Source organism: Lepus europaeus, chromosome 6 (assembly GCF_033115175.1).
Source record: "Lepus europaeus isolate LE1 chromosome 6, mLepTim1.pri, whole genome shotgun sequence".
Classification (NCBI taxonomy): domain Eukaryota; kingdom Metazoa; phylum Chordata; class Mammalia; order Lagomorpha; family Leporidae; genus Lepus; species Lepus europaeus.
The window spans coordinates 17,406,083-17,423,067 of NC_084832.1; the positions used below are offsets into that span (position 1 = coordinate 17,406,083).

The 16,985-nt window shown below is 42.0% G+C and overlaps 1 protein-coding gene across 2 annotated transcripts in view; it reads left to right on the forward strand.

Moving 5' to 3' along the window:
* Positions 1 to 16,985, forward strand: part of ABCC4 (ATP binding cassette subfamily C member 4 (PEL blood group)) — a 287,341-nt gene that overhangs the window by 147,355 nt on the left and 123,001 nt on the right. For both annotated transcript variants that reach the window (XM_062194025.1, XM_062194026.1), the window contains one exon: positions 560 to 706. In XM_062194025.1, coding sequence (XP_062050009.1) covers positions 560 to 706 — 147 coding nt within the window. The remainder of the gene's footprint in view (positions 1 to 559; positions 707 to 16,985) is intronic.

The following is a 16,985-nucleotide window of genomic DNA, read 5'->3' on the forward strand; positions in this document are numbered from 1 at the left end:
TACAGAGAAGGAGAGAGAGAGGGAAAGAGAGAGAGGGAGATTATCCATCCACTGGTTTATTCATTCCCCAGATGATTGCTGTGGGTAGGGCTGGGGTAGGCCCAAGCTAGGAGCAAGGAGCTTCATCCAGGTACCCTACATGAGAGGCAAGGGCCCAAACACTTGGACCATCTTCTGCTGCTTTTCCCAGACCATTAGCAGGGAGGTGAATCCGAAGTGAAGCAGCCAGGACAGGAACCAGTGCTCATATAGGATGCTGGCGTCACAGGCAGTGGCTTTACCTGCTACAGCACAATGCCAGGCCTGATCAACTACTTCTTATGATTATCTTTCTTACTTCCAAGTAATTGAATTATTTAAGCCTAGAATGAAGCTGTAGCTTTTTTCCTTCATGTAGTTTGCATTCAGTGGCAGAAAAATAGACTTAATTCCGCTCTGTATACGAGTGCAATGCTTTATGAGATAAAATGAATTAATATCTTTGTAAACTGCCTGCTTTAGCAGTGTGGAAGAAAATGCAGGCATCCCGAGTTTTCTTACTGCTGTTTCTTTGTTTCAGGGTTAACTGCAGCTACCGTCCTTTTTGGCATAGCAAGATCTCTGTTGGTGTTCTACGTCCTGGTTAATTCATCACAAACTCTGCACAACAAAATGTTTGAGTCAATTCTGAAAGCTCCAGTATTGTTCTTTGATAGAAATCCAATAGGTAAGTCAGACACCCAGCTTCTCAGTACATATGTCTTGTCACAAACTTAGAATCGGATTACATTTCCATCTTTGAAGATGGAGGCGATGCTGGGAAGAAAATCGCGATGCATGTTGATTCATTTTCTAGAGAAAGCTTTTCTGATCGTTTTCTCCTCCCAGAGCAAATCTGAATGTAGGGAGCACACGATCTTTTATTCTGATTTATGTGTGTGTGTAAAAATAGATGAATGTTCCGTGTGCAGGATGATTTAGGAACCCACCTATGGTGTGCATATGAAACACCCCTCGGTCTACACCCAGATGTGTTTGAAGGTAGTCAGATTGCTGCTGAAACACTGGCTGTGTTGACATCACTGGTGTGGGCTCTGCACCTTCGGGAAGGGCCTTCTTCTCAGGAAGCCTTGCAGATGCGAGACAGCTGTGGGTTGCTTCTTTGTTGAATTGGGAATCCCTTTCGTGTCTGGAACAACTGAGCTGTGCAATGTTCTCCTTCTGTGCACTTTGCCTGCCATGGCAATGAAGAAGGGATTGAAGTCCATTGGCAAAATGGAAATGTGCCCTTGAATCACCTGAGTTTTTAGCCTTAGTCTCACAGTGGCCACTGGGTTGCAAGGTAGGGACATTGTGGTACTCAGTACTCGGTTTCTTTAAATGAGTCTGCCTGGCAGTTTCCAAGTGGCTGTTGCCTCCACCCTGAGGCCCTGTGTTTCTTTGAAGAGTTAGTCATCACTGTAGGCTCCTGCCTTTGTAGGGTGAGTGGACTTGCTGTTGCTGTGAGGCCTTGTGTGGCTGTGTTCATGTGCACGATAATTGACAGCACCTGCAGAGGCAGACCGGCGGCATGGAGAGGGCACAGGGGTACCTTTGACTTGGCCACAGATTGGCTGCATGACCAGGCACAGGGATTCTGCTGGACATGCAAATGTCAAATCAGGGTGTTGTGGTTAACAGTGTGGACCTTGGAATTCAGTCCTGGTGCTGGTTAGCAATGCTCATGTGCTTGTTGGTTAATTTCTCTGTGCCTTGGTTTTCTTATCTGCACAATGGGGATACTGCTCACACCTGCCGTATTCAAATACTGTGAGAATTAAGCTGGATAACCCATTCTCAGTGCTTCGTTCTCAGCCACACGGTCCATGCCTGATGCATGTTAGCAGCACGGAATCTCTTATCTTCAGGGGTCACAGTGGTGAGAGTTAAATACACCTGTTCTGGCAAGCATCCTACATAGATTTATTTATTGTTTGGCCCAGGCCCTGTGCCAAGTGCAAGGAATTGTAAACTGCAGAGATCACATGGCTGTGGCTGTCGCGGGCAGTCTGAGTGCAGCTGTGGTTAGAAAGTGGAGGGCTTCTGGCCTCTTACGGCTCTTGAGTCCACAGGCTTGGCCAGTTGGTCTGGAAACTACGGTCATAAAGTTTGAAGCGTTAAGTGGGGCTGCATGCATTTCTATTATGACAGCTTCTGAGTGCACCTCACTGTAGTTAGCCAGGGTCCTCATGCAGAGGATCTGTGGGCTCCTCTTCCTCCTCCTCCTCCTACTTGCTTATTCCTCAGGCATTTAGGATCCAGTTGCAATCTTACTAATCTCATAGGAGCACATGAGCGTTCATCTTGCCCCCCTCTGCTCTCAGTAAAATTGAAGCCCAGATAAACACTCCAAAGATCAGCCTTTAGTTTGCCCGAAATATTTAGAGGTCATGAATGATTTACTTTTATTTAGTGGGAAATTTTTTAAAAAAATAGATTACATCTTAATAGTAGATTTTAAGTTTTCATTTCGGTGAATATTTTACTTTGGAGGAGCGCCAAGGCTATGAGTTATGCTTCAGAGTTTATGCATCGATGGTGTGCACTTAAATGGTTGGAAGATATTTTTAAACATCCCTGCCCCAGGCTCCCAAGGTAGCTGTGAGAGCACCATGGGTGTGTGGAAGAGCCTTGCAGAATCTGTGCCTACTCAATTATAGAGGGCTCTCCAGGCTGCACGGGGAGACGAGGAGCATTGGCTTTTCTCTCTGGAGTTTTTCAGAGCCAGCTCTCCCAGGAGCCCCAGGGGTTAGCAAGAGCTGCTTAGGAGCTTGGCTTCCTGGCAGCTGCTCAGATTTTAGGAAACCTAGAGAGTAGGTAGGAAGGACATTTGACAGCAAGCATTGTCCAGTAAGCAGCTGGCACGGAGACTGCGGGCCAAGCTGCCTGGGATCTGCCCTCTTGCTCCGGTCTGCAGCTCTCACCTGCGCTGGGCTGGGCTCTGCCACCCTGTCCTGCATTCCCTCCTGGCTGTGTGTCCCCGACATGTGCCATCTCTCAGCCTTCCTGCAGGCCCCTGTTGCCTGTGGCTGGGCTACGGGAGACCCCAGTGTCCCATGGAGGGTGCTGAAAGCCTGGCCATGCCTCTGCCACCCGCGTACGGTTCCTGGGATTTAAGGAGAAGAGCATGATAAACCCGGAAAGTGCAGATTTGCTCTCCGCAGTGAAGTGACTGGGACTACCTTCACCATTCCAGACAGCTGGTTTCTGAGGTCACCTTGAGTTATAGGACCTTCAGGTTCCTCTCTGCTTGAACTTGCATTTGACTGTGTGAAGTTTGTCTTGGTTTGTGCATACAGCGTGATCCCTACTCATCTCTTGTAACCTGGCAAATAAAGCTTTGGGGATATATTTTCTTAAAGATTTATTTCTTTATCTTGAAAGCAGAATTAGAGAGAGACAGAGACAGAGAGACAGAGAATATCTTCCACCCACTAGTTCACTCCCTAAATGGCTACAATGGCTGATGCTAGGCCAGGCCGAAGCCCGGAGCCAGGAACTCCATCCGGGTCTCACACATGAGTGGAGGAGCCCACAGACCCAGGGCATCTTCTGCTGCTTTCCTGGGTGTATTAGCAGGGAGCTGGGTCAGAAGTGAATCAGCTGGGATTCCAACTGGCACCCATATGGGACTCCAGCATCATAGGTGGCAGCTTAGCTTAAACCACTCGCTGTGCCACATCGCAGGCCCGTGGGGATAAAGTTTGAACCTGGCTTTACAGTGGGAAGGGCAGGTTTTCTTTTCTCCTCTTTTCTTCCTTTTACCCTACTTCTTCTCACCCATGTCTTTTTTTATGATTTATTTATTTGAAAAATAGAATTATGTAGAGGGAGAGAGATCTTCCATCCACTGGTTAACTCCCCAAATGGCTGCAATGGCCAGGACTGGGCCAAAGCTGGGAGCCTGGAACTCCATCCGGGTCTTGCATGTGAATGGCAAAGGTCCAAGCACTTGGGCTATCCTCCACTAGCTTTCCCCAGCACATTAGCAGGGATGGGATGCTGGCGTCACACATAGTGGGCAGTTTAACCCCCTGCGCCACAGTGCTACACCAGCTTGTCCATTTTCTTTCCTCCTTTGATGGATTTTGTCGATGGCACTGGGTGTGTCTGTTGGAGAGCCTCAATTTCCAGCTGCTCCCACAATTCCTCCAGTTTCTGCTCCCCCCACCCCAGCCCCGGTTGAATCGAGTGTTTGCAGATGTGGTCTGTTGCTATTTGCTACACCTGCCTCTTGCTAGTCAGCGTGTCTATGGTCTTAGCCCCATTTCAGTTCCATCAGATGTTAATTAACGGGTAGCACAGATCCCAGGCAACAGGAAGTCATTGAGAGATTAGGAGTTGATTTCTATTTTACATGTAAATCGTGTTTTCTCGCCTTTGGCCAACTGGATTCTACTTTTGACACCGGACACCAGAGGGCAGCAGTATCTGCGGTATTTCAGGGCTAGGATGGAGGAGCACTCCGGTGCACAACCTGGTTTTTATTGTAAAGCTTTCTTGGAAAATTCTGGTTTTATAACTTGAGTCTTTGTATTCTGAAATGTGTGGATATAGAATTTTGCAAGCATTTTTGCGGTTTATTGTGTTTGAGACATGAAGCTGTGCATCAAAGAGATAGTCAAGTGTTATCGTGGCATACCTAGCATTTCAGGCAAGATTGCTTGGAATTCCCGATGAACACTTTCCCAACTGGTAACTGCCATAGGCAGGCGCTGACATCTTGAATGGATGTAGTTTAATTCTAAATACAGTAGAGTAAATGTATTGACTTGTAGACACGCGTTTGGGGAGAACGTGTGAGTGGGGCTGCGTTAGTTTTATCAAGTCTCTCTACTTCCCCAGATGAGGGCTTGGTTGCTCTCTTTTTCTCATGCTTAGTTATGGGGACGTAACACTAGGCTGAGTGCACTGACTCTGGTGGGCTCCAGATAAATGTTTATTTGCTCCCAGTGCGTTCATTTGGCTTTAAGAAATTGAGCCCCTGGTGTCTAGAGAGGTGTTTGTTTATTCTCTGAGAGGCACTGCTGGGTGATCGCCAGCCCCGTTGGTTCACACGGATGATTTCTATGGGGTGTGTGTGTTCACTTTTGTGCATTCCACAGCATAACAATTGCAAGTTGATATCACTTTTCTTTATAAATTAACAGCTAAGATGTTAGAAAATGGAGCGTCCTGACGTACGCCGTTGCTTTCATTCTTCCTGAGGAGAGGACTTGTGGTCAGTGCGGCCGGGACATGAATGATAGGTTTTGAGACACAGACGTAGGCTCTTGTCCTCCGTGTTCAACAACCCAGAGTGGCTCTCGTGATGAACAGTCCCAGCCTGACTGAGTGGGAAGTTAGGCTCTGGAGATGATCTCACAAATGCAACCTATCCTGAATACGGCTGTTTCTGGGAATGCACACGCAATAGGAGATAGGTGGAGGTAGCTGGAGCTGTTGTTCTGTTTCTGGAATCTGGAAAGGGGTCCCTTAGAATCCACCTCAGGTGGAGAAGTGGAGAAGTGGAGAGCGAGGCGAAGGCAAGGCGGTGAGCTTTTTGTACCGTCAGAAAGACTGTCTTGCTGCAGTATTTATAAAATCAATTGTCAACATACTGCTGCCATTCCAGAAAAGACTCTCAGTAGAGAAGGAACCTAATTGTAGGGGTAACCGTCTGTCTGTGTATTCAGTTCAGATGACCACGGGAGTTAGTGCTAAATGCATATTTTTAGCAAGTATAATATTTCAGCACTGTCAAAATTACCTTGACGATAATAGGCCTGTTAAATTATAGCTCTATAAGTTAGGAGGTAACAGGGCTGTGCTTCGCACACATTAATCTATGCCTGTTCACACAAGTGGTTCTGCTGAGCAGGTAGCATGTTTAAACAAGAAATACTGGTCTTAAAACCTCTGATTGATGGTAGGTGTTGTTTTGACACAGCATCATTCAGACGATTTACAAGGCAAGGCTTCGTGTTAAAATATCTCACCAGTGTCATCATTCGTCACCGACATAAATATTCAGTAGTGATGCTGGAAAATTGGTAATATGCCCATTCATGCCAAATCACTCGCTATGTTTCCTTTCAAGTGAGATCTGTTGTGGATATGCTTAAAAGAAACTATGATTTTTCTTCCTTGAGAGCAGATGAGCTGTAAGAAATTGAGAATAAGAATAGCAGCTCTCCTGTCAGCTTTCATGTACTCTTGCCTAGGTTGCTTTTAATTCTGGCTGAAGTCCTGTGGGCTTTTTTTCCCTTTCTTTTCTTGCTTAGCACACATTGTAAAGAACATATTTATATGGACATTAGTTAGTTTAAGAGGCCTTTTGTGTTCAAAGGAAGGAGTTAGTCATCATCAGAAAAGCTTTGTTACAAAACAAAAACACACATTTCCCCTTTCATTTTTCCTTGTTACTAATAACAAATGTGAATGACTATAAAGGGACTAACACAAAAGATTGCATCAATCATAATGATTCTCAATAGCCACATAAATATTATTTTTCCAGGTTTGAATGAAACAGCTAATAGTTTGAAGTAGGTGTGGTAATTAAATCCTGTCGGGTTGTCACATATTAAAAATAATGTTTTTTCACATAACAATGGTTATATGTACTTAAACTCTTATCAGGGGTGATATTCAGTCATATTTTATGGGAGTTGCTCATTTACTGTTAATGGTATCATAAAAGCCTTTGTTACCAGTTTAAATAGTTACATAGTTACATATATTTGATTGCTATTGTTGTTTTGTCAGTAATCTCTACAACTATTGATTATTATAGCCCTGGTCTACAGCTGGCAAATATTGCACCATTTTGGTGTACACTTTAAATCTCTTAGAATGTTCTGATTACTCTTTATTCTTAGTGCTTTTTCTTTTCCTCTGTAATAAATCAGACCTGAAAATACTGGCAACTCAGTAACAGAGCAAGTTCTGTATGGTTGTCCAGTAAAATGTTAAAAAGATAAGATTTGGGAAGCCTGTGCTTTACATAAAAAGGGGCAGTGGTATACTATTTCAGGAAGTTAGGAGGAAGACATTTTCCTTGTGTTTTATTGTTTTCCAGTAGAGTATAGAATGCAAGTGATACACATGTACTTATATATTTCATTCCCTGTCCTGTATCGTACCTCTTTATTATTTTACCTGAAGAAGCTGGGAAAGACGCCTGCGTATGTTTTGTAACATTGAGTCTGTGACATTTTAAACTCTAAGATTGTTTCTTAGTGAATCTTTGTTAGTATCTATCAAAATGATAGCTTTGTCACAATTCAGGTATTTATATGTGTTGTATTAGGCTTGTGCTCCCTGCTCTCAGGATATGTGAGATCTTTAAAAAAGTTCATGGAAACTAGGTTTCATAAAGAAGTTATGCATGGATTTTGATCCTTTTTTATTTGCAACACAATAAAATTATCTTTTAATTCCACTTTTCTAGAAACTTTTTAACAAGGTTTATTTATTTGGACAGAGTTACAGAGAGAGAGAGGGACAGATAGAGAAAGTGATCTTCTATCCCTGTTTGCTGGTTCTGTCCCCAAATGGAGGGAGAGGGAGGGAAGGAAGGAGGAGGGGAGGGAGAGAGGGAGGGAGGAGAGTGAAAGATCTGGCTTAAATGGTCTGGGCTGGGCCAAACCAAAGTCAGGAACCAGAACTCAATCCAGGTCTCCCCCTGAATGGTGGGGACCCAAGCACTTGGTTCATCTTCTGCTCCTTTCCCAGGGGAATCAGCAGGGAGCTGGCTTGGAAGGGGAGCAACCGGGACTTGAACCTGTGCCATATGGGGTGCCAGTGTCACAAACAGCATCTCAACTCCATGATCATTTTGTCATCCCCTCATGCACACAAGTTTTCCACTACAGTCTGACATCTGTGGCTGTGATGCAATGTCCTGAGTCCACGTTTCCCTTGCTTTGGTAAATGTTTTGCCTTCATCCTCAGCTTGGTTAGAATGAGCAGTCTTCATTTCCTGGGATCTTGCTGGTGTATCTCAGGGTCCATGGTGTTGTGCTCATTACTTAGGCATTGTGGGGTGTATGGTTGGTAGTCGTTCAAATGTTGTCATTTAAAAGGTTTCTCCTCCTACTGTTCAACATTGTGACTCCTTGTGTAGCTCTTAGAAATGAATCAAAATATCTTTAGAGTAAATGCTGTTGCACACCTGTTGCAAGGGAGAATGGACCAACATTAACAGGAATGAATATTGGGAAGTTTGTCATTTAAGAGCCCGAATGTGTAGAGTTGTCTGGTGCTATGTGAAAGCCTTTGGGGATTTGCTGGATTGAAATCCCATGCTGTTCTGTAAAGCCACCTGCTTCTCTTCAAAGATTTGCTTTTGAAGCTCTCAGAGGACACCATGATGAGAACTTTGACTTTCATTTAAAACCGGAGGTTTCATATTCTATCACTTTATTCCTGCCCCCTTTATAATAAACATCATTATTTTGTGTTGAAGACACAGGAGAAAATATATTTATAACATTGACATCTCATGTAAAGTTTGAAATGTTGTATTTTTGTCCACTGTTTGATAGTACTTATCAAAAGGACGCCCTGAAATGCAGGTGATCATGTGTATCCTGCCTGTGTCATCCCTGCCCTCCTGGAGCTTATTCATTATTTTATTGCTAAGTCTTCCAGCAGGATTGGATGCCTTGTAGCTGATTAGTAAATGTGAGGGGACTTCAACACTTCACAGAAAAATGGAATTAAAGCATGACTTTAGGGGCAGGCATTGTGGCACAGCAGGTTAAACAATTGGTGTGTCTGCATCCCATACTAGGATGCTACTAAGTGGCTGCTCCTTTTTAGATCCAGCTTCCTACTTATGTGCCTGGGAAGGCAGCAGACGATGGCCCAAGCACTCAGGTCCCTGCCACCCCCATGGGAGACCCACATGGAGTTCTTGGCTCCTGGCTGCAGCCTGACTGGGGTCTGGCTGTTGTGGCCATTTCAGGGGTGAACTGGTGGATGGAAGATCTGTTTCTCTCTCTCTTTTTCTCGCTCTCTCTTACTCTTCCTTTTAAATACATAAATGAATGGTGCAAAAAATGTTGAAATCCACTCACTTGAGGTCTTCAGGAAGCTCATGGAAATGAGGTATTATTACAAACCTAGGTATGGATCGGAATTTGTTTTGATCAAAAATAAGCATCTTTTATTTCCCATGACCTCTGTGAAGCCCCCTTGTACTTGTACTTGAGATCACAGGGCGACTTCAGCAGTGAATTTGCATCTCCAAGCAGTGCCCATAAAGAACAATGGAACTTGACTGTGTCAAAATTGAATTGGCGTGGCCTTTTTGTCTTGTAGTGGGTGTTGCTGGGATTTGAGCTCTTCTCCGTGATTTCTTTTCAGAAGTGCAATATCCGATAGGTCATTTATGATGGACTTTGTTCCCCGTACATGATGGCATGAAGAGGAAGACCATATATTGGTTCTTTGATTCGCGAAGGTAGACTAACTGTGGCTGTGGACTCTCCTGTTGTTTACCTGTGAAGGAAATGAAGCTGTCAAACCCTCAATAAATGCTGTTGGGGTTTTGTGCCTTTTGACACGTTTATGAGCTGAATGTTTGGTGCTTTATATTTGCTTTATGAACTATGCACTCAAGTGAAGAGGAGGAACTCACCGTTTTAAAGCCTGAGTAGACGCTTTGAAAGTATTTCTTGTGCAGTGAGTTTAGAGGTACCTTGAGATGATCCAGGTGGGCTAGGAGTGTAGCTTCATGACTGCCAGGTCGCTCACTTCCCCATGGTGGCCGTGGTTTCTAACAGGTACCAAGAGGGCCTTGTTTATTCCTCAGGCCTGTGTGATTTGTCATCTGCTGTGATCCCAAGACAGACGTAACACCTCTGTCTTCCAGACATTGGCAGACTTAAATAAATGTGGCTAATGGGTTACTTTTAGAACGCCACCCTGTGTCTAAATGCTGTGATTCCATGTAGAAAAGATGCAGACTAGAAATGTAGGGAGCAGGTGTTCAACCTAACAGTTAAGATGCCTGCAGCCCGCATCTGGGTGCCTGAGTTGACTCCCAACTCTGACCCCAGCCTCCAACCTCCTGTTAACGTGGACTCTCAGAGACAGTGGTGATAGCTCAGGCAGTTGCATTCCCGCCATGTGGGTGACCTGGGATTGTGTTCCCAGCCATTGCTACCATTTGCAGAGTGAACCAGTAGATGGGAGCTGCCTGTTTCTCTCTCCCTCCCACACCCCCTTTTTTTTTCTGACTCTCAAATAACTTTTTAAAAAAATTATATAGCTCAGAAAGGAGAGCTAAATCTGCAGAAGTGCACACACACCTACAAACCTGGCCCGATGATACATTTCTTCTTCATAATCAATTACATAAGTGATTGGCGTGATTCCATAAAATTTCCAAAAACTGTTCTCTTGGCACTTCAAGGCCAATTGTTTTCAAACTGAAATCAGACCAGTGGGAGTATGAGAGGAGTGTAGGAAACAAAAGGTAAGTGATTCTTTGTTTAAGATTGTAATCTCTGTGCACACAGCAAACTCAATACAGATTCTGACCAGAGGCTCCCCTGCACCCGAATGTTCTCCTGACCCAGTAGGGATGTCCGGCTGCTGCAGCCTCTGTTGTGAAGTAGGCTGGGGCAGGAGAGGGACTTCCAGTGTTGCTTGAGAGTTTTGTAGACATCTCGGCAGAAGATGGAACATAAGTAGTGGTATTTTCTCTGTAAGCAATGTTGTTATGAAATCAACTACGATCCATCGAGTGTTCTTCCTGTTCTTGGTAATCAGGATTAGTCTTTGAGAAATTTCCCCCTCATTGAAGGAGCGGCCCTTTCATATCCGAAGAAAGACGTGACAAGCTTCAAAGTACATTTTGAGTGGAAGCTTATTAAAATATTGTGGTTGTGCAAAAAGCTATCATAAAATCAAATTCTCTGTTCTGGAAATACTTTCATTTCTCTTTCACATTTGCATTTTAATAGATTGTATCACGTGGGCAAATGTTTCAACCTCCCGAACACCTGGCAGGTCTATTTTAGACTTGTTCTGGTGTTTAGACATCTTCTGGCAGACGTGATTCCAAGTATGATCGTGCTTCTCACCTCACGGAAGGAAAATCTTGCCTCCAGCTCTTGCGGTGGAGGGAGCTTCTGGGGAGCAACTTGCTGGTTATACAGCCCTGGAAACCCTGTGTCTGCCCTGGTTGGCTTTTCAGCCGGAGTCCCTGAGTTGGGGATGTTGTAAGTTGCTAATTAGGTGATGAGTTCTCTCTAAACTTCAAGTGGAAGTTTATAGAAGTATTCTTTTGACTTGGTGACTGGTCTCATTTCATTCTCTAATTGAAGCATGTAATCAAAGAGTATAGAGATTTTTGAGGGCGTGGTAAGAAAAAACAGCGCAACCAATTCTTTTTGTTCTGCACCAAGATACTTGCAAAGATACCACAGTGTAAGTGGATTTAGCCTCAGTATATTTTTCTCGTGTATAATTCCGTATACCCAGATCAGCAGCAGTGCTTTGAGGTGTGTAGTCAGAAGCATGGATTAACTTTTTTCATTAACTTTCAGTATTTAAAAGTAGATTAAGAGGGAAGTGATTGCTTTCTTGTGAGTAACCATTATTTTTAAAAATGGAAAAAATTTTTTTTTCCTCCTATTGGTGTCAGAAGGACCCAGGCTCACAAAATTTATTTCCTTGGGGGGAACTATAAATTTATTCTCCTTACCTTTTTCAAGAAAAAAGTGATAGTAACATCTTAAAATTATACTTCATGCTAATATAAATCTTCTCTATAATATTCTTCCCATTACTTAGCAGAAAAATGAAAGGGGAGTTAAATATGGTTTAATGAGTTCCTCCAATGAGCTATATCATAGACAAAAGTATTTCTTATTGGTGCCAACTTTTAAAAGTTGGTCTTGCCATGGTTTTATAAATGAAAGCAAAATTAACATAGTTCAGGATGGTAAAGATTATGTTACTAGAAAATTGTTTTTCAAAATTAAATAAATAGTTGTTGATATAAATAGCCAGAGTAATAAAAGGGAACACCTGTGTAATCCAGACATCAGTTGTCAGACAATCAGACAAGCTGCTCTTTATTAGGGAATTGTCAAGTGTGTAGACTAGGCGAGTAGAGTTTGCACACGCTGTAAGAATTTAAAGTTTAGTGGACCTGGTCTTCAGGTACGTCTTCATCGTCTTCCATTAATTCTTGCCCTATCAGAGAAGCTAAATGTTAAAGTTCAGATTAGGCTTTGAAGCTTTATATGGACAACATCATAGTTTTTGGATAAACATTATGTAATTTTCTTTCCCAGTAGAGCTTGTCTTGTCTCCTTAATTTTTGATTTCATATCAGATGAGAGAGAACTTTGATTATTGTTTAAGATCCTCTTGATGGAAGCTGATCTCTCAAGAGCTATTGATGTGTTTGAGAGAGGGAATTCTCTTAGATGACCACACCATCTAACGCCAAGTGATATTTGTGTGATTGGATTCTATGAAGCAGGCATGAAATTTAAAGTTTGAAAATTGACCAGTGAATAAGATGACCTTTGACCCAATGCTTTTCCTCTCGTCATGGTTTTGAGCCATTTTGGGACCCATGGGTAAGGAACATGATTTTGGAATGGCCTGCCCGAATGTGAACCCCTGTGTGCCCAGGACCTTGCTCAGTAGCTTACCTCTTTCTGCCTCAACTTTATCCGTGTTATGGGGATGATGATAAGACCAACCTTTTGTATGTGTGAAAATTAAAGCTATGAGATTTAAAACTGCTCAGTCCATGGCTAGCATTTTTTTTTAATTATTTAAGCGATATGAAATTTTAGGTTTTTTTTTTTAATTTATAAATTCCAAATGTATGTGCTAGTGTTGATAAAATAATGGGGTTTAAGGCAGGGTATTTTTATTTTCCTAGATGCAAGGAGTAATAGATGAATGACCAAGATCCACAAACCACGAAACAAAAATCAGTAGTGTGTTTTTTGGTTTATTTGCTTGTTTTGTTTTTATTTTTGTTTTCAGTGGGGCTTAGCTTCATTCCAGAGTTCATTTTAAATTTAATTTGGTTTTACAATGAGAGCTCAATTTTGCATGTAAGTACCAAACATCTGGTTTACTTTTTGTTTGAAAATGATACGGCTGAAGTTTAGCACAGAAGTCTGTTGTGTAATTACAGAAAGACAGTTTGAAATTTTACAAATTAAGTTCGATTTAAATGGAACGTTGGAATTATTCCAGGGAAGAGGATGTACTTCCTAGGAGTAGGAGAAACTTATTATTTTTTAAAAATGCCATAACTGGTCAAAATGTAAAACTTCTATGTATTCACCTTTTTCAAAAAGCGTGAAAAATGACAAATTTCACAAGTGAAAGTTAAAGTTGACCTAAGGCAGTTTTAGATTGTTGAGCCTTCAAATTTTATTCATGGGATGTTTTCCGAGACATTCTGTGGTTTGTTCACTCCACTTAATTCTGGGCAATCCTGCATTTCTACCAGATGGACATTCTGATACTTGAAAACTTCCTCTTGCACAAAATATAGTCAAAGCAACCTGGGAAGAAAGTGAGATTTCTGGTTAGTTCTTAGGAGCTCCACATTATGTTTTTAGAACATTGAAAGGAATAAGAAACAGAGCATATGTAACTCTTCAATAGGTATTGCCCTATTAGTGTTGAAAAACTATTTTCATTTTATTTGAGTGAGTGAGTGAGAGAGAGAGAGAGAAAGAGAGAGAGAGAGAAAGAATTTTCCATCTGCTGGCTCATTCCCCAAAGGTCGGGGCCAAGTCAAAGCCAGGAGCCTGAACTCGATCCAGGTCTCTCACATGGGTAGCAGATGCTTGGGCCATCATCTGCTGCATGGCAGGGTGGATATTGCAGGAAGCTGGATCAGACATGGAAGAGCCAGGTCTTGCTCCAGGTACTCTGATATGGGATGTGGACTTCCCAAGCAGTAACCTAACTGCCACACCAATTGCCCCCTTGGCCAAACTAACAATTTAAATGCCATTAATTACAACTGGATATAATAACCTTGATATGGTAGGGAAATACGGTTTTGGGTGGAGCTACCTAAATGAAGACAGAGCACTTACGGGCTTACCACCTGCCTGCCAGGTGGGTGTGTGTGTCTTTTGGGAAGGAGCAAGTAACTAGTCCTGAGTCTTAGAACTCAGCCTCAGAAATGACAGAGAGGCCCTTGGCTCTGAAATTCACTGACTATATCATTCTGTTGAACTTGTTTAGAAATAGCTTGGTGAACGCTTTTAAGGAAAAAAAAAAAAAAAGGCCTGTGTTTGTAAAAAGCATCACAGGATTTTTATGACATGAGCTTGCCCATACCCTATAGTGTTCCAGAGATCTCAGGGCTGACAGGTTTTCCTCTGTTGGTAGTTATCATCCAGTTCCCTACTAAACTGAGGATCAGCCAGAAGAAGAATAAAATCGGACTCTTTCCCTATGTCTCGTCATTTTATAGCAACATCATACATTCATTTGACAATTTCAACTCCTGTTGTCTTGTTTCATCTGCCACAGCAACTAAGTGACAAGGTCTCTGAGCATCCACAGTGGGGTCCTTGGCTTTCTCTGCCTTCCTGCCTACTCCTCTTGCTGTTGTCCCCCTTGGTTTTTACAAGATAGATTTAGGAATAGGATGCATGTAATTGAGAATTAAAGAACCAGGTTGCCGCAAATCTTTAATCCAAATGCAGAGTATAACTCAACATGTATTATGCATCTCCTTGTGCCAATGTGCTGGGAATTTTTCCGTGGTATTCAGATATTGTTTTCTGAATTCTCCACGATTGCTTTCTAAAGATGGTCAAGCATTCCATAATGTTGTAAGCTATAATAACATTATACCGCTTTGGGTAAAGGTTACATTATATTTGGTATAGTGGTTCCCATGCAATCAAAATATCATGTTTTCTCTTATTTATGGTAGTTTATATATATATATATATATATATATATATATATATATATATATATAGAGAGAGAGAGAGAGAGAGAGAGAGACAGAGCGAGCGCCATATAGTTATAGATATGCTACTATAGTTTTAATGATCTATGATTTTAAAATGTACTGTATGTAAGTGAAATGGCCATCTTTTCATTTGATTTTTTTAAAAGATTAATTTTATTAGAAAGTCAGAGTTAGAGAGAGGTGGAGGTCTTCCATCTGCTGGTTCATTCCCTAGATGGCCACAGTGGTCAGAGCTGGGCCAATCCGAAGCCAGGAGCCAGGAGCCAGGAGCTTCTTCTAGGTCTCCCATGCCAGGTGCAGGGGCCCAAGGACTTTGGCCATCTTCTACTGCTTTTCCAGGCTGTGGCAGAGAGCTGGATTGGAAGTGGAGCAGCTGGGACTTGAACTGGTGCCCATATGGAATGCTGGCACTGCAAGGTGGCAGCTTTACCTGCTATGCCACATTCCAGCTGCTTCATTTGATTGTTGTTTATAGCTCTTGCCTATTTTACTGCTGAACTATGGTCTTTTTACTTTTTACTTACTGAATTATTTAGTGGAGCATTAAGCCTTTGACTATAATTTAAATTAAAAATATGGTTTTATTTTATTTTATTTTATTTTTTGACTGGCAGAGTAGACAGAGAGAGAGAGAGACAGAGAGAAAGGTCTTCCTTTGCCGTTGGTTCACCCTCCAATGGCCGCCACGGCTGGCACGCTGTGGCTGGCACACTGCACTGATCCAAAGGCAGGAGCCAGGTGCACACACACACACAGGGCTGTAAAATCATTTCAAATGAGAAGTGCTGTTAACTATTCCAAGATGTCTTTGGTCATTCTCATAAAGATGTATTTTATGTTTGATTGTAAATTCATCAATAACTCTATATGAAGGCTATTTTGGAGATGTAGTTTTGTCTGTGAATGCAGGAATATTAACGTCAGGAATCTTACTGTTTGCACTGTGCAGAATGGAGATTGCAGAATGGTCTTATCCTACCCTAGCTCCCACCCAGCTGTGCTCTGGGTCTAGAGAAAAGGTGCAGTGATTTCTCCTGTCCCAAGTCCAGTCCAGGTAAACCCTGTCACTAATATTGGTGCAGCACCAACAGCTGGTGATGGCCGTGGCCTAAAGTCACAGATGAGCTGATCCACAGGAAGTTCCACTAAAACTTTCACTTTTTAATTTTAATTGACGTTTTGGAACATGGCTTACTTTGCAACTACTTGTGCTTCCTCACCAGTTCTGGTGATGGGAAAGACCAGTAGATCTTCATCATCTGTTTTAGTGCCATTATCTTAATTTTCTTATAGTCCAACAGTTCCCTCTTCGCCACAGGCATCTGTCTAAGACCCACAGTGGACACTTGACACAGCAGATAGCAATACCAAACCCTTTATAGACTATGCTTTTTCTATACCTACACACTTGTACTAACATTCAGCTTGTACATTAGGTTCAGGAAGAGATGAACAACAATGACTACCAATAAACTGATTTTAGCAATATATTGTAATGGGATATTTAAAACTTATGAGTTATCTATTTGTGGAGTTTTCCATTTAATATTTTTGGACAGTGTTTGCTGGTGAATGAAACCAAAAATTGAAAGCAGAGAGAAGTGGCACCACTGTAATTTTAGGCGTTTTTGTTCTTAGTTCTTTGTCCTCTGTCGAAAAACACTGTTTGGGAATTTGGATGAAAATAGAATGTAGAAAATATTATTATTTAGTCTTCACAAGACTCTGTGTTCTATCACAAGACACTTTGATTTTTCTCAAATACTCTATCACAAATAATATCAGAACAGAATCTAATCTGAATTTTAGCCATCTTTTGGCTCTTTGTTGTAAAACTCATGATTTTTACTCAAATACTCTATCACAAATAATATCAGAATAGAATCTAATCTGAATTTTAGCCATCTTTTGGCTCTTTGTTGTAAAACTCAGATGTATAATACAGGTGTATTCTTTTTTTAAACTATTATTAATATAAAATAATAATAATTAATATATA